The sequence below is a fragment of the Rhinoderma darwinii genome, chromosome 1, assembly GCF_050947455.1.
Source record: "Rhinoderma darwinii isolate aRhiDar2 chromosome 1, aRhiDar2.hap1, whole genome shotgun sequence".
NCBI classification, from domain to species: Eukaryota; Metazoa; Chordata; class Amphibia; order Anura; family Rhinodermatidae; genus Rhinoderma; species Rhinoderma darwinii.
The window spans coordinates 472440232-472458830 of record NC_134687.1 but is presented as its reverse complement, the minus strand read 5'-3'; the positions used below and the strand labels follow the sequence as shown (position 1 = coordinate 472458830).

The 18599-nt window shown below is 40.2% G+C and overlaps 1 protein-coding gene across 1 annotated transcript in view; it reads left to right on the top strand.

Annotated features, from left to right (window-relative positions):
* The window catches only part of AACS (acetoacetyl-CoA synthetase), a 102149-nt gene that overhangs the window by 69824 nt on the left and 13726 nt on the right, over positions 1–18599 (top strand). Inside the window, exons 11-15 of the mRNA XM_075833471.1 lie at positions 3895–3959; positions 6990–7112; positions 8787–8900; positions 13681–13806; positions 15181–15250. Of these exons, the coding sequence (XP_075689586.1) occupies positions 3895–3959; positions 6990–7112; positions 8787–8900; positions 13681–13806; positions 15181–15250 (498 nt within the window). The remainder of the gene's footprint in view (positions 1–3894; positions 3960–6989; positions 7113–8786; positions 8901–13680; positions 13807–15180; positions 15251–18599) is intronic.

The window sequence follows — 18599 nt, the reverse complement described above, 5'->3', positions numbered from 1 at the left end:
GGCACACTGTAAGGCTCAGAAGGGAGGGAGCGCCATTTGGCTTTTGGAGCGCAGATTTTGCTTGGTAGTTGTTCTGTTTGGAGTTTTCCTGGTATTTCAGTTTATAATGTGGGGGCATATGTAAGCTGTGCGGAGTACATCAGGGTATATGTAATCTGTGCAGAGTACATCAAGGTATATGTAATCTGTGCGGAGTACATCAGGGCATAATAAGAGGGTATAATAATGCGGTAAATAAATAATAATTCATAGATATGTGGCCAGTGTGGCACTGATAAATGGTGCCCAATCTTATCCGCTTTTGAAACACTGCACATTTTGCATCGCTATATTCTGAGATCCAGAACTTTTTTATTTTTTCTGTTGCGGGACAATCTGGTATCATTGGTACCATTTTGGGGTACATGCGATATTTTTTTTTTTTTTATTACTTTTTCTTCCATTTTTTGGCTAGCAAGTTGACCAAAAACAAGCAATTCTGACAAAGTTTTTTATTCTTTTTTTTTTTTTAGTGTTCACCGTGGGCTATTAATGACATTTTACTTTATTCTGCAGGTCGATATGATTAAGGCAATACCATATGGATATAGGTTTTTTATGTTTTACAGCACAATAAAATCACTTTTTTTTAAAAAAAATAATAAATTTTTTGTGTCACCATATTCTGAGAGCCATAACTTTTTTATTTTTGATCAAAAATGCTGTGTAAGGGCTTGTTTTTTGCAGGACAGGTTGTAGTTTTTATTTCGTACTGTTTTGGGGTAAATGCGACTTTTTGATCACTTTTTATTCTATGTTTTGTGAGGGGTGGTGACCAAAAAGTAGCGATTCTTGCATTGTTTTTTGTGGTGTTCACCGTGCTGCAAAAATAACATTATAGTTTTACAGTTTGGGTCGTTACGGACGCGGTGAAACCAAATATGTGTACTTTTTTAACGTTTTCATTTTTTTCCTATAATAAAAGACTTCTTATAGGAAAAAAGGCAGTGTTTGTTTTTTATAACTTGAAACTTTTATTTTTACACTTTCATTCAACATTTTTATTAACTTTTTTTTTTTTCCCCACTAGGGGATTTGAAGGCCTGCACTTCTGATCTTTACTCTAATGCATTGAACTACCCACGTAGTTCAATGCATTAGTGCTGTCAGTTATTCACTGACAGCAAGCCTTTTAGGCCCCTAATTGTCTTCCATACGTGGCAGACCAGGAGGCTATTGTTAGGCCTCCGGGTGCCATAGCAACGATCAGCAACGCTGCGCATCGCATTGATGCTGATCTGCTAAAAAACACTAAGATGCCGCGATTGCTTTTGATCGCTGCCTTTATGGGGTTAATGGCAGGGATCAGAGCTAGCTCCGTTCCCTGCCATTACAGCATGGTGTCAGCTGTAACATACAGCTGACACCGGCGGCTGATGTCGCAGGCTCAGCTTCTGAGCCTGCGCCATCTTGTTTCTGGGGACGGAAGCCTTTTAGACCCCGCCTCGGAGCGGGACCTATCAGGCTTCCGTACTTGGCAGACAGGAGGCCATTGTTAGGCTGGGTTCACATGACCTATTTTCAGACGTAATGGAGGCGTTTTACGCCTCGAATTACGTCTGAAAAAACGGCTCCAATACGTCGGCAAACATCTCCCCATTACTTTCAATGGGTCTTACGATGTACTGTGCCGACGACCTGTCATTTTACGCGTCGCTGTCAAAAGACGGCTCGTAAAATTACAGCCTCGTCAAAAGAAGTGCAGGACACTTCTTGGGACGTTTTTGGAGCCGTTTTCTCATAGACTCCAATGAAAACAGCTCCAAAAACGGCCGTGAAAATGCCGCGAAAAACGGGAGTTGCTCAAAAAACGTCTGAAAATCAGGGGCTGTTTTCCCTTGAAAACAGCTCCGTAATTTCAGACGTAAATGCAGTTATCGTGTGCACATACCCTTAGGCCTCCGGTCTGCCAGAGCAGCCATCGGAATCTCTTGATTATATCGCTGTGTTCCGATCTGCTGGTAAAACCCCATAGATGCAGGGGACAAGGGGAGAGGTAGATTAACCCGACAGCAAAGTTGAGGGTGGATTGATGGGGTGCAAGAGTGTTAGATGAGAGGCTACAGAGAAGGAAGTTTCAGTAGTCTAGGCGGGAGATAATGAGGGCATGTACCAGCATTTATGTTTTCTCGAGGTTGAGGAAAAAGCAGGGGAGAAATATTGTTAAAGTGGAGGTGGTAAGGGCTTCGATGTGAGGTTTGAGAGACGGGGCAGAATCTAAGGTTATCTCGAGACAGTGGAGTTGTGACACTAGGGACAGTGTGTAGCCATTAACTCTGATTGATAGTTCTGGTAAGAGGGTTGAGTGAGATGGGGGAAAGATGATGAATTCAGTTTTCTCTGTGTTAGGTTTTAGAATGCGGGAGGAGAAGGAGGAGATAGCTGTTAGACACTCTGGAAAGCATAGAGGTGGGCCAGAGAGGTAAATTTGTGTCTTGTCAGCATAGAAGTGGTACCCAAAGCCATGGGATTTTATGAGCTGTCCCAGGCCAAAGTGTAGATGGAAATATGCAAGGATCCCAGGACAGAGCATCGAGAGACTCCAACATAGAGAGGACGAGACGAGGAGGAGGTGTAGAGTGGGAAACACTAAATGTTCACTTAGATCTACTGTCAATGGATAGTTTAATGCAATTTTTAAATGTGAAGCTTTCACATCAGATATATATTATAATATATATATATATATACTGTATATATATATATATATATATACTGTGTATGTATATATATATATATATATATATATATATATACTGTGTGTGTGTGTGTATATATATATATATATATATATATATGTATATATATATATATATACTGTATATATAGACATCCTGCTTGTGAAAACAGAGTGGTTGTGTACTTTAAAATGCAGAGAAAAAAAACCTGATCCTCAGTATGTCTATGACCAAGGCCATCACAGGATTTTTTTCTTCTCTAACTGATAAAATATTTTAATTTAATCTATGTAGTTACTACTGAGACTTCTGGTTGTCTGCAAGATAAATGGAGCCATCCCAGCTTCCTATCAGACATCAAGGAGATAGAGCCTTTGAGACTTTTAGACTTACTATACTGGTACCATTAAGGACAGATTGGTGACATGATCTTATTGATTTACAGCAGGCATGGTTTAAATAGCAATGGCCATAATTCTTTATTGATCATAAGTAAACCATCCAGATGCATACCTATAATTTAAAACATATGTTCATTCTCGCTCAAATTTGCCATGTGCTATTTAAAATTCTGTCAGTTGCTTCTCAGTTGATTCTTAGAAACCGATTAAAAAACTGCCACTTAGAATTCAGCATTATTTAAACCAAGTGACAATTTGTAGTTTCTTTCTGTGGAGCAAGTTTGACTTTTGTTTTAAAGTGACGACTAGTTTATAGGGGTTCTCCGCTCGGTGAACGACTAAGGTCGGGGGGGGGGGGGGGGGGGGAGGCTATAAGCCATTGACAGCGAAGGCTGGAAGCGGCTTTCTCCCTCCCCCATTGACAGCACAAGCATGCTCAACTGAGCGTGCATGTGTATGGGAGGGTTTGGAGGAACACCTTTCGGCCAAATGAGCGTTTGACTGACTATCAGATACAACATTGCATGTGACATGATTAGAGTGAAGTTACTGCTCCAAATGATTCCTGTGTGATGCCCTCTTGAAGATAAAGTCCCGTTATAGTGATACACTAGAATTTGTATAGTACAATATTATAAACCGAGTTTAAGTGTACCTCTGGTCAGAACTCAAATGCTGTCTTTCTGAAAACACACTTTAGTTTTCTTACATATATTAACCATGATTTCTCTACACTTCAAAAAATGGTGTTTTTTTATTTTTTATTTTTTTTGCAGGATAACCATTCTGGGCACTGGTGCTAAGTGGTTGGCCGTTCTAGAGGAGAAAAACCTTAAGCCTCGTAAGTTTTATTCCTTTCGTAAATTTGAAGTGAACGGCCGACCATATAATATATAGACGTGCTGGGTCTGCCAGAGCAGGAGCTACTCTTGGCAACTTCCCGCTCTGGCCCATATTATCCTATGTCCATAAGTAGAGATGAGCGAACCGGGACAACCGAACTTCACCGGGTTCGGCCGAACACGTTTTGACCGAACCCGGGCGGGCAGAAAAAACATTACAAAAATATTATACTAATCGGCAGCCACTTGTCTCTATCAATCACTGATAGAGAAAAGAGGCTGCTGATTAAAAATAAAATAAAAAGCATTTCATACGTACCCGGTCGTTGTCTTGGTGACGAGTCCCTCTTCTTCCTCCAGTCCGACCTTCTTTCCTGACGCTGCAGCCTGTGGTTGGCTGCAGAGGCCGATGCAGCCTGTGATTGGCTGCAGAGGCCGCTGTAGCCTGTGATTGGCTGCAGAGGCGGTCACGTGGGATGAAGCGTCATCCCTGGAGGCCGGCCTTCTGACGTCATCCTGATGTGCGTGACCGCCACTACAGCCTGTGATTGGCTGCAGCGGCGACATGGATGAAACGTCATCGCTGGAGGCCGGACAGGAGGAATGTAAGTATGAACGTATTTTTTTTTTTAATTACATTTAAATTGTATTTTACGCTCGCCGAGCATGGTACTGTCAAGGTTGCTGAAAGAGTTAGTGCAGCCCATTAACTATTTCAGCACCCTGGACAGTACCATGCTCGGCGCACGGAAATTACAGGTTCGGTCAGAACTAGTTCGGTCCGAATCGAACTTTTTCGTGAAATTCGGCGAACCAACCGAACTTCTCATAAGTTCGCTCATCTCTATCCATAAGCCAGAATGACAACCCCTTTATCCCAGTTTCACATACAGTATCTCTGCACATTTTTTGTGCTGTTTTCGCCAGAATTTTTTTTTACAGCACAAAAAAGAAAAACTGTCTGAACCCGGCTATAAGATGTTTTTTACTCTAACGAAGCCCACTTAAAGCTGTACATTGCTAGTTTATTATGCTGTTTATTATTTTTGGGGGACTAGGTCAATTTAATTGGAAATGGATGGAAGGTAGATGACACTGGAGTGAGGGATTTGTCACTATAAAACTAAGCACATTTGCTGCTCACCTCACTAGGAAAGGTAGGAAACAAACCCAACAACAATAGAATATATAAAGTCTACACATAAAAAGGCATTGCATTTGGTACTGACGCTCCATTAAGCAGATTGAGGACGGCTGATGTTGTACCAATATTTAAGAAGGGTAAGAAGGTGGAACCGAGTATCTACCCTCCAGTAAGTTTGACATCTGTGGTATGTAAAGTATTTGAGGGAATTCTAAGAAATGAACTACCAAAGTATATAGCAGAGAAAAGTCTAATTACTGATAACCAGCATGGATTCATGAAAAACAGGTCATGCCTAACCAACATGCTCGGTTTCTATGAGGAGGTAAGTGCAAATCTGGATGTTGGTCACGCGGCTGATGTGATTTATTTGGATTTTGCAAAAGCTTTTGATACTGTTCCACACAACCGTCTTGCTCTGAAGCTACAGATACAGGGACTGGGAGAACGTGTATGCAAGTAGGTAAAGAATTGGGTAAGGGACAGAAAACAAAGAGTTGTTATAAATGGAACTTACTGAAAATGGGTTGAAGTCAGCAGCAGGGTACCACAAGGATCGGTGTTAGGCCCAATTCTTTTTAATCTTTTTATTAATGACCTTGTGGATTGGATTGGAGTTTTTGCTGACGATACAAAACTTTGTAGGATACTTAAAACTCAGCTTGACTTTAAAATATTACAGAAAAACCTAGATAAGCTGGCAGCATGGGCAAAAACATGGCAGATGAAATTTAATGTTGAGAAATGTCAATTAATGCCCTTACTTAAGGACGCAATAATAGAATTAATTCATATACATTAAATGGAATAAAACTGGGGATAACGGACCAAGAGAAGGACCTGGGTATTTTGGTAACAAATAAGCTAAGCAGCAGCACTCAATGTCAAGCAGAAACTGCAAAAGCAAATATGATTTTGGGGTGTATAAAAACAGATAAAAACCCGGCATTCAAATGTAATATTACCACTCTATAAATCCCTTGTAAGGCCACATCTAGAATATGAAATTCAGTTTTGGGCTCCAAATTGTAAAAAAAGGACATAGGAGAACTGGAGAGGGTTCAAAGGCAGGCAACGAGATTATTAAATGGGATGGGAGGTGTCGCTTACAATGAAAGGCTAGAAAAATTGCCTCCAAGGACTCTACAAAGGACCAGGGGACACACATTGCGTGTGGAAGAAAAACTTTTCAGACATCAATATAGAAAAGGGTTCTTTACAGTTAGAGTGGTCAAGCTATGGAATGCCCTTCCCCAAGAGATGGCAGATACTATGTCAGCATTTAAAAAAAGGCTAGATGCCTATTTATTGACGAATGGCATTGAGGGTTATAATTAATCAAGCCATGAATGACGGGTAATTTATTGAGAAAGGTTGAACTTGATGGACCTGTGTCTTTTTTCAACCTATGTAACTATGTAACCATTTACAATATTCTCACCAACATTTGACTTCCTTTGTAAGGGAGACTGTTGATGACTGTAGATGAGAAAAAAGTCACACTTTTCAGTTGCCACATCTAAGAAAAATCTTCTATAATAGTCTGTATAATATTTTCTATTATTCAAGGCCTTCCGGAAGGGTGTCAGATGCTACTAAAATACATCAAATACATTACTATTATTTTATAGCGCCATTAGCTTCCAGGGCACTGTCCATATGAAATACAGAGAGGTCTCAATACATAACATATAAACACACGATAAAAAAAAGCAAGTACAATAAACATAGTACTAAATACGAGAAGGCCCTGACTGCAAGGGCTTACAATCTACAAGGGAGAGGGGTGAGAAAATAAGTTACGGTAGAAGCTGCTATTTGTATGCTTTTCTGAAGAACTGGCTGCAATAACAAAGTGATGTTGAATGACTTGACTTCCTAACAGGTGAAACGCACAACCTGCCAACACTTCATACAATATTGTCAACGGGATCTCCTCTAAAGCCACAAAGCTATGATTATGTGTATGAACATATAAAGAATAATGTCCTCCTCGGCTCAATCTCCGGTAAGTATATGAGAAGCTGTGTTCTTATACTGCCAGAGTAATATGTATGTTTGTGGTTTCACATGGCTTATATAGCGCCAACATGTTGTCATCCCTCATATCAGTTCCTATCACCAGTGGTGCTTACAGTCTAATTTCTCTGTCTCGATGACACTAGGGTGTGTGGGAGGCAACCCATGCAAACCTTGGGAGACCATCCATGCTATGCAGATGTTGCTTTTGGTCAGATTTGCATCCAGGACACTAGTACTAACCACATAGCCACCGTGCTGGTCATCTTAGTTATTTTCCCATAAATCGGCTATTGTAAAGGATATATATTGTCTAATTAGTAGGATGTCGGCACAGATTGACATTTCCACTCATCCTAATTTATTTTTTTTGGTTGCTCCAGTTTCCTTTTATAAGCAAAACCAATAAAACCTTGAGATTAAATATATTCAGTTGCGTGATTTTTGTAGTACATTAATTAAAAGCTTCCTCAAGTTTCTGTATCTCATTATAGAAGGATAAGAAAGATTTGGCTAAACTAAATACAATTCCTAGATTTTTATTTCCAGTTACATTCCTAAAGTAGCTTATAAATGTACAGCTTACAGTAAGAGTTGCTACTATCCTTTACATATATGTATGTAGATCTTTCTGCATGTTCTCTGACCTGGAGATAAAGCAGATATTTGTCTGGACTTCCTGTCATTAATGCCTTTCTCTAGCTTGAAATGCCCACGTACAGGGAATAATACACTCCATTCAGCTACACAGCAAATTAGGGTGTCCCTATTAAAGATACGACTACTATTGCACAATCTCCGCCAGATGAGAGTTGTGTCATTCAAATCATGATGTGGCTGCGTAATATAAGTTGCACACCTTTTCCCTGTTTGAGTGAATCTCTAATAGAAGTGAATAGGGAAAGTCAATAGGGAATTTTATTAAAACTGATGTCTCATATGCCGGTCTTAATATAGAGAAAGTTGAAAAGTTGCTCAGCTCACCGTTCCTCTACCCTTATCCCCTCCGGGTTCCCTCAGGCTCCCTCAGCATGCCACAGCTCATACAAGATCCTGATGCAGAGCAGCATGAGGGCCTTATATGCAATGCAGCACTCGATGTCATCAGTGGTGCGTCACATACAATGTTCTGACGCTGCCCAGCACCCGTAAGTTGTATGAGCCGCAGCATGCTGAGAGGAAAAGAGGAGCGGTGAGCTGAGGATACATTTTTTAAATTTAAGTATCCGATCTGTGGCGGGCAAGGTACGGGGCCCGGCATGGGCCTCTACCACGCTACGTCCCACAGAGTGAAATCTACGCCAGTTGGGAGCTGGCATAGATTTCCACTATAATTTACGCCAATTATTTGGTGTGAATTATAAAAACTTTGTCAGGCTGCTGTGGCCCCTCCCCTTTGGAAAGCCATGCCCCCCTTTTCACAAGAGTAGTGAGGGCAGCGTAAAAAGGCCAAAAGTCATAATTTGCAACGCAAATTTTGACACTTGGGCCCCATTGCGACTTTTCTGCGACAAAAGACTGGCATAGAAATGTTGATAAACTGTCTGACGTCCTCTAGCCCAGGCTTCGATAAGATGGTAGAAAATGTTTCACGAAAATGTACATGAGAAAAAAAAAATCATTTATTTGTATACCAGCTAAATAACTGTATCTTCTTTGTTAGGTGGCACAGATATTATATCTTGTTTCATGGGACAAAATGTCAGCATCCCAGTCTATAGGGGGGAAATTCAAGCCCGAAATCTTGCAATGGGTGTGGAAGCATGGAATGAAGAAGGTGATTATCTTTCTATGACTGTCATTTTTCATATGATCCATGTTAGGATATTCAGTTATATATATTGTAACTGCATGCAGTAACTTATCTTATATTATGTTGTGTTGCGTAGCGGCGATGGAAAATAATAATAGAATTAGTTTGCTACAGTGTCAATAATATGATGAAAGCCAGGATGATCACCCTCATCAGAAAATATCATGCGTCAGCAGTTTCCTTGTAAAATGTATACGTTGTTCAGATTAACATACTCCTTGTACACGTCATACAAATTCTATCCATTTTTTTCTGATACCCCCAGATGGAGAGCAGGCACAGGTTTTCTATATGTGTTTCTATCTTGGTGCACTCTCCTCATCCTGTTCTTCTGCTACAACCAACATTGTGACCGACCTTTACCATTGATTTATTGTCATAAGGACTGATCGTGAACTTTTACATTGGACATTTTTCTCTTGAACAATGAGAAGAATGACCTTGAGTATGGAAGAGTTCATTCATAACATGAGCATCTTATGACATGACTCTGATACTTTATGTTCCTATGTGATTTATCAGGATTTATGACCTGCAGATTTCCTACTTGCTAGATGCCCTTTACAGGGGGATACCCCCTTTAATAGGACAAAGTTTCTACTTTGTCAGAACAGCCGGTATGTGCAGTGGATTGCATTGTTCTCCCACTTAATGGGCCATAGTATGAGCGCACAGGTGCATGGCTCGTTACAGTACAGTTGTCACAGCTTTCTCTTGTAATGAGCCTTGCTGAAACTGGAAAATCTCTTTAAAATATGAAACCTTGTAAGTCACTGTGTACATTTCAGGCGGTTGGCTAGCTGTATAAAACGCCATGCTTACATGCTCTACCAGCTCCATATGGTTCCCTGGCTTCTATGAATAGTTGACCTTTTGCAGAAGTCTGCATCAATTGGTGCTAATAGATGATTACAACGTATGCTGGCATTTTGTCAAGCTGTAGAGTGTTTAAATGAATTGCTTGATAACCCTTGGCCTGGTAAGTCAGCCCCATGCTGAAGGTCTTGCATCTAGGGACGATTTATTTAATATATACGCTTTAATAAAACTCAGTTGATGAAAATTAGGCTTTTAATGGAGGATGAATAATTGTAACGTGATTGGTGAAATTGGAAAGAATGCAAATTAATCATCCCCAAGGGAGCAGCTACTTTTAACTGTGCATCCATGTTAATGAAGACCATTTTATAAGGTTTGCTTTACATTGATTTTCCACTAAGTGCAGCCTACAGCTCATAGTCGTTTTGCTTCAGGTGACTCAGAAGCTTATTTCTGAGTATAGGTAAAGGTGTTTTAAGAATTTTTTCTTAAGCAAGTGATATGAAGCCCCACATTTGCAGTACATTGTATTCTGCAGTATGTTTGACTGCATAGTATAGTCTGTTATACTATTCATACTATACATTCAATACATACATATATACATACATACATAAATACATACATACATATATACATACATACATACATACATACATACATACATTGAAACTTTGTATTTAGGTTAAATTTACCTAAAATGGTGATTTTAAAGTTGAGCTTCTCTACTATAATGCATTGCTTTAGTTATACAGGTCTTGAGTTCTGAGCTCATTCAAAATCATGGAATCACTGGGCAACCCTAGGCGTTAGTTCCCTGGTACCGCTGCAAGCACCTATTCAACCATGAAAATGTTATTATATTGCACAGGAATAATTCTTATAGTTATGTCTATAGGTAATGCACTCAATATCTAACTACAGGGATAATAAACACAGCAAAGTCACAGTAGAGGGACAATAAATACAGTGATATAACGGCACAGGTATAATAAATAAAATGATGTCATAAAACAGATATAATAAACATTGATATCTCTGCACAGGTATATTAAAAATGATATCCCATCACATGGGTAATGATCAGAGTTAAATAACAGAAGAATAATAGTCACAGTGATGTCACAGTGCAGCGATGATAAACAGTAATAATAGTATACCACTATGAAAAACAGAAATAACAAACACACTGATGTCCCAGTACATGGAAGACAAACACTAAGAATTCAGGGTTATTGCACATAGTGATGTCACAGTATAGGAGTAATGCACACCGTGATGTCACAGAAGGACTACAGTGATGTCAAAGCACAAAGATAATAAACTCTGCATCATAATAAAAAGATAATATACCTGCATAATAAACAGTGATTTCAAATTATAGAAAATAAGCACTGGTATTCCCTTATGTGTTAGAATGGACATTGAGCTCCCTCAGGCCCCTGTGTCCAGGTATAACTGCAACCTCTGAACCCCCATAGCTATGCCTCTGTTGACAACAGGCTTGTTTCCAATAGTTTCTATCTAAATTGTAAATGCAGCCCTGGAGTATAATACAGACTGTAACTCAGGACCAGTACACAGATAAGTAAAGCAATATATTACAAACGTACTCAGTTTTTATGCAAATCCCTATAACAGAATTTGCAATATGCAAGCAATTTTTCCTCATATTAATCATCTGAGCCAAAAACTGGGATTGAATCTAGTAACACACGACAATATAACTGTTCATCCAATAGTAATGAAAATATCCCCATGCCTCCACAACACACTTTACAAAGCATAGGATCTTCCATTTAGTCAGAACTTTGGAATAAAGGACATCAGTGGAAGCCAGGAAATCCTATGGGGGTGGCATCATGTTACCTGCAACACAATCTGGAAATTCATACAGTTTTGGAAGAATAAGTAAATTTATAAAGTGGCTTCTTTTTGCAGGTCTAGTTAATTGGGCATAAAATTGTTGGTCCTGGAAAACCTTTTTAAATTTCTAGATGTGTGTAAAAACTATTAACGTGTGTTTTAATACAGAGTTCTGGACTACATTGTGATGATGTGTTTATTATCCCTGTGCTGTGACATTATTGTGGATCTTTGCCATTACTGTGACAGCACAATGTTTATTATACCTGTTATGTGACATTATCCCTGTTAGCTTTTAGCTGTGACATCACAATGTTTATTATACCTGTTATGGGACATTATCCCTGTTAGCTTTTAGCTGTGACATCACAATGTTTATTATACCTGTTATGTGACATTATCCCTGTTAGCTTTTAGCTGTGACATCACAATATTTATTATACCTGTTATGTGACATTATCCGTTAGCTTTTAGCTGTGACATCACAATATTTATTATACCTGTTATGTGACATTATCCCTGTTAGCTTTTAGCTGTGACATCACAATGTATACCTGTTATGTGACATTATCCCTGTTAGCTTTTAGCTGTGACATCACAATGTTTATTATACCTGTTATGGGACATTATCCCTGTTAGCTTTTAGCTGTGACATCACAATGTTCATTATACCTGTTATGGGACATTATCCCTGTTAGCTTTTAGCTGTGACACCACAATGTTCATTATACCTGTTATGGGACATTATCGCTGTTAGCTTTTAGCTGTGACATCACAATGTTCATTATACCTGTTATGGGACATTATCCCTGTTAGCTTTTAGCTGTGACATCACAATGTTCATTATACCTGTTATGGGACATTATCCCTGTTAGCTTTTAGCTGTGACATCACAATGTTCATTATACCTGTTATGGGACATTATCGCTGTTAGCTTTTAGCTGTGACATCACAATGTTCATTATACCTGTTATGTGACATTATCCCTTTTAGCTGTGACATCACAATGTTTATTATACCTGTTATGGAACATTATTTATGTTCCGTGACATCACTTTAAGAGGATTTACACTGTCATATCAGTCAACATAACACAATACCAGCATCATAGTGTCTTCAATGCAACTGAGAGCTAGATTTGCTTATAACATCTGTGATATAAATTCCACTTGATTCAAAAGTTTCAGAGAAAGATAAAAAAAATGACACGGTTAATAATCTGCCTCTTTCACATTACAACGCACAGTGTGTAATAGTTTTGCGTTTGTTGTGCCAATCTATTCCACTCCCCTGTGAAGGTGTTAATGCCAGGTTTGCAGTGAATGTGCTTAATTAAGCGGGTCACACTAAATAGTTTTCTTTAGAACCTTCAATCTGTGAATCAGATCTGCGTATGCCACCAAATTTACATAGCACACAGACACATCTGAATAAATAAAGCAAGTCTGTGTAGTTCTAATTTAGTAGTTACTAGGGAAAAAAAGGAGTTACGACTTGTAGACCAGTACCCTGCAGTGTCCTAAGGCTAAGTTCACACGGAGTATTTTGGGGGAGGAATATCTGCCTCAAAGCTCCAAACGGAATTTTGAGGCAGATATTCCTCCCCCAAAATACTCCGTGTGAATAGCAATTATCGCGCCGTTTTTCGCCCGCGGCCATTGAGCGCCGCGGGCATAAAACACGCTTTCTCCTGCCTCCCATTGAAGTCAATGGGAGGTCGGACGCGGAAGCGCCCGAAGATAGGGCATGTCGCTTCTTTTTCCCGCGAGGCAGTTTTACTGCTCGCGGGAAAAAGACGCCGACGCCTCCCATTGAAATCAATGGGAGGCGTTCTCGGGCCGTTTCTGCCGAGTTTTGCGACGCGGTTTCCGCGTCAAAAAACTCGGCAAAAGACCCCGTGTGAACATAGCCTAACTGTTCAGTGTCAGGTTTTAATGTACCATATGTAAGTGTATAATCGGTATCGTTCTTATACTCTTCTGCATAATGCTAACATTATCATCTAATTATGCAGATAGATGCTCATTTCTTCCCTTACAGTTCTCTCCGTTTTCTTCAGGAAAAGCGGTGTGGGGAGAAAGTGGGGAGCTGGTTTGTGTCATTCCGTTACCATCTCAGCCCACGCACTTTTGGAACGATGAAGATGGCAGCAAATACCAGAAGGCGTATTTCTCTAAATTCCCAGGTATCGCATTAAGATAGAAAAGTAATGTATAAACACACGCTGGAAACACGGGCCATCATCTGTAATTAGAATCCCAATAGAGGCAGTGGGCGGCCGTAATTGACCAACAGTCGGTGGAAAACACAGGTTTAATGAGGTGTGAAGCGGGTATGCCTACCGTAATAGAGTAAATGGATGCCTCTGTAATCTCATGGCCAGGGATTAGAAAATACTGAACATTTTTATAATTACTAAGTATTTATATTTCACATAAATCAAAACATAATAATTCATATGTTTGTGTCCCTCATAAGGCGGGATTCACTTGTATTGAATGACATAAATGGTTGAATATATTTATCTATATTCTTTAACATATTATACACTTAAAACCCGCTGCAATTTTTTTTCGTTTCCGATCATTTCTATTCAGAATGTGAAATGTCCGATTTCTTCTTTCTGCAGAAGGACCCCTGCTGTGGTGGAGCTATTGTAAAATCTGAGCAGGGCCTTCCTGTGGGTTTCCCTACCACAGATTCATCTTCCAGTTTCTCTAGCTGGTTCTGTATTAGAGAGTCATATTACAGTTAAACATTCAATGCTGCAATAACAATTATAGCAAAAGAGTCTAGTATGTATAGCGTATGCAGGGAACAAATAGGCCCTCAGGGCTTTTGGAACCTGTTGCCGGGGTGGACATATAACCTACACAGCCTATTCAGCTGCACAAGTGTCCTGCTTCTGTTGCCCCCTCCCACTCTTCACTGGTCTCTCATATCTCAGTAAGCCAATCACAAAGCCCCTATGATTTTCTAAGCTGCTCTGTGATTGGCTGTTAATGCAGTATCTGTGCACCTTACTGTCACAGATGGAGGAGCAAGAGGAAGGCTGCAGCCTACAGTACAGTACCTCTTCACAGGTTGTTAACCCATATCTGCCCTAGACCACCAGGGATGTTTTCATTAACCCGTTTACAGCCGTAGATGATGAGGAATGCATCTTTAAACCCCTTCAAAAAATGTATAGCCCCTTACCATTATTCCCCTCTCTATCATAGATCACCAAGGATCATACATTTCCCTGCAGGGTTAATTAAGATTATTATCTAATATTTAATACTAATACTAATATTTTTTTATAATCGTTATTTATTTTGAACATAAGAAGATATTGCCCTAAAAACACCTCTATATTGCATTGTGTAATTGGGGTGTTTGTAAAATCCCGTTCACTACAATACAATACAGAGGCCATGATGTGGTAAAGCCTTTAGAGGCTTCTCCCACCTATTCGCGTTTATACATGAATGCAAGCAGCAAGCTAATGGTTCATATAATATGACTATTTTAGAAATAGAGCACTTCTCCTTTAACCTTCTCTTGTTTTGCATTTTAGGTATCTGGGCTCATGGCGACTACTGCAAAATAAATCCTAAAACCGGAGGGATTGTTATGCTGGGACGGAGGTGTGCATTTTTGTTATCTCCAAAACTAATGTTTTACCAAAAATCACTACTACTGTGTTTTTGGAGTATTTTTCCATCCCTTGCATGCTTTTTGTAAATGTCATGTGGACGGACTCTTCCTGGTGTGATGTTAGTGATGTGCTTAGTAATCTGAGCTAGTCAGATGTCTTCATGCCCCAGTTCTGCTCCCTCCATTTGCATTATTACACTAGTTGGGTTTTTTGACGACTGAGGAGGTTTGTGTACATTTATAAAGACCCTGCGGGCAGGGAAAGGCTGCTGGAAGGTGAGAAACATGCCATTTCCCCAAATATGAATGTATAAAATGTTATAATAGATCATAAGTACTGCTGAAAAATATAAAATATATTAGGGGCGCTTTAAAGAAACACTAAACGTATAAATAAATGATCATATACAGAAAAACTTGCCCACAGTGTTTGTTTCAGAAACATGCTGAAAATCAAGAGTATGGACTCAATAGAAAGTCTATGATCCCGTACACGATACATTTATTTCTGGAAAAAGCCGAACAGACACGAACCCGCTGAGCGCTCACACGAGCGCTTCAGCTTCTTCGTTTTAGCGATTGGTGGGGGTCTCAGTTGTTCAACCCCACCAATCAAAACTTATGACATGTCACTATGACATGTCAGAAGTTTTTTAAATGTTTAGTTACACTTTAAAGCTCAGAATTTTTTTCTAATGAGAGAGCGCATATCTTTGCGATTTTAAAATATTTTAAGGAAGCACCACAGATAAATATGGTTATGTATTTAATATTTAGAACAATTGAAATCAAAGTATACATTGCTTGATGACGCCTTATGTCGTCAGACGTCTCATACATTGCCTTATAAAAAAGGTCACACTTCTTATATTCAAAGGTCAAAACCACAATACTTGCTGAGCTTCCAGATACATAGTATAATATATATAACTGCTACCGTCGGCCGGTATATAATGCATTAAACACCCTACTCATGTATATACATGTGCATAAAGCAGACATACATGAGCAGGATGCATAATGTAGTTTATACAGACTGTTACATATGGTACTATGAGTCTGCTGTATACTACTGTATATAATCTACCCCCTGATCCTGCTGTATACTACTAGTATACAAAAGGTTTAGAGTCAGGGAGGTATACATACAGCAAATATATATATATATTAGTATACAGCAGGCAGGCTCAGGGGGTATATATTATATACATAAGTATACCATTCCGCTAACACTTGGCTGAGGCATCTCGGTGCACAATGTCAGCTCCCCCCAGATGGTCTCCATGCTTTCTGCCTTGTTTAACAAAGCTGAAAGCATGGGGACCATCCGGGGGGGAATGAGCGGCGACGGCAGCAGAGAGCATGGGGACTGTCTCGGGGGAGGGGGGATGAGCGGCGACAGCAGCAGAGAGCATGGGGACCGTCTGGGGGGAGGGGGGATGAGCGGCGACAGCAGCAGAGAGCATGGGGACCGTCTGGGGGGAGGGGGGATGAGCGGCGACGGCAGCAGAGAGCATGGGGACCGTCTGGGGAGCGGGGATGAGCGGCGACAGCAGCAGAGAGCATGGGGACCGTCCGGGGGGAGGGGGGATGAGCGGCGACGGCTGACCAAAACAAAGTGTTAGTGGACTAACTGTAAATAGTGCATCGATGGCAATGCCGTGCGCTGCTCGTGTGGCGGGATGGGGGGACCACTCTTGGCACAGGCAGGACTCCGGGGGTGATTTGGTGGGTCTGCCTGTGCCTATATATGTTTGTGCCTGTATATCTGCCTCAGCAGCCAGCCTGCAGCTGCTGTAACTTACTGAGCTCACATGATAATCCCCGCACTCCAGGCAGCCATACCTTCTGTGTTCTGGAGTAGCGTCAATGCCGTCACATTAAGCCTGATCTGCCATTGGCTATCCGAAACTGTATGCTATCCAATAAGAATCGATGATATGTTAACCACATATCATCGATTCTAATTGGGTAGAATACAGTTACTGACGACAGAGCCTGGGCTGCATGTAATAACCGAACCGAAATGCGAAGATGACTTCGGTTATCTGCGCTAAATTTCGGTTTCGGTTATTTTTCTATTAATTGCCCAGCCCTACCTTAACGACCGTCCACCGTCTTGACGGCAGGCGGTGCAGGTGCTAGGTCTACGGCAAAATCTTTTGGCGTCGCTGTAGAAGAGGCTGATGAGCAATCCAGTAAGCGCTCAACCTCTAAGCAGGAGCTGTAACTTACAGCTCCTGATCTTAGAGCATACTGAAGTGAAACAAAAAAGGACACGGCGCCAAAACTTGCGGTATCAATCGAAAATGAGCGGAGATAACGCACATAAATGCTCACCTATGAGGTTGTGAATTACCGGCATGTAATTCGTAGTAGATAAGCTGCTGCCAATCCCAACGCAAACTCCCACGGGGTTGCCAAATTAATAGAGATAAGGAGGAAAAAACGGGATACACGGCGCTGCTTAATGTAATTAGTTTAATAACGATGGATGCTACGCGTTTCGATACCGGACTGGCATCTTCATCAGGCATATCAAGGGGATAGTACAGAGGACACATATATATACACAAATGTACAAAATTGAAATCAAGCTCATTGGGCCAGTTCAGACCAGCCTCCTGGCCAGAAAAACCGCCAAAATCAGCAGGTCAAAGTTCAGCAAATGTCATAACATAAAGAACATAATACAAAATGAAAAAATGGGGTGAATGCAATAACAAATGAGTTGCTAACAGATAGTACATGTTATTAGATGTCACATTTAGTATAGTAAGTCTATGAGCAAACTAATCCGTTCAGTTCCTGAACCAAAATGATTATCGGCATTTAGTACAAATAACATATTGTTTATACAAGTGTTTTATATGTGGTATATGAAAGGGATAGATGATATGGAGTTGTCAGGGGGATGGTGAGATAGTACGATGTCTAGAGAATGTTTTATTTGTACGAGATCCTAATAGTACGAGATCCTAATATAGCGCATAGTAGCGCGTTGTCATAGTAACCTGTAAACACAGACAAACCGGAAGAGAAGGGAAACTATGTTGGAACGCATAGTGAAGCGCAACAGCGCAGTGAGAAAGTTTCGCTAAAAATGTTTTCGTTACAATCAGTCATAAGTGGCCAAAGATAGAAGCAACAAGGTATAAGTTTATTATAAGTATGATAGAAATACTGAGAGATGCTATTATAATATAAATAATGAAGAACACTAACAGCTAAAGGGCCGAACAGGTTCGATGTGGGGAACAATACAATTAGTTAGATGAGCAGCTAATAGAAGCATATCACCTAATTGCATTATAAAAATAAAAAAATATATAGGACTGA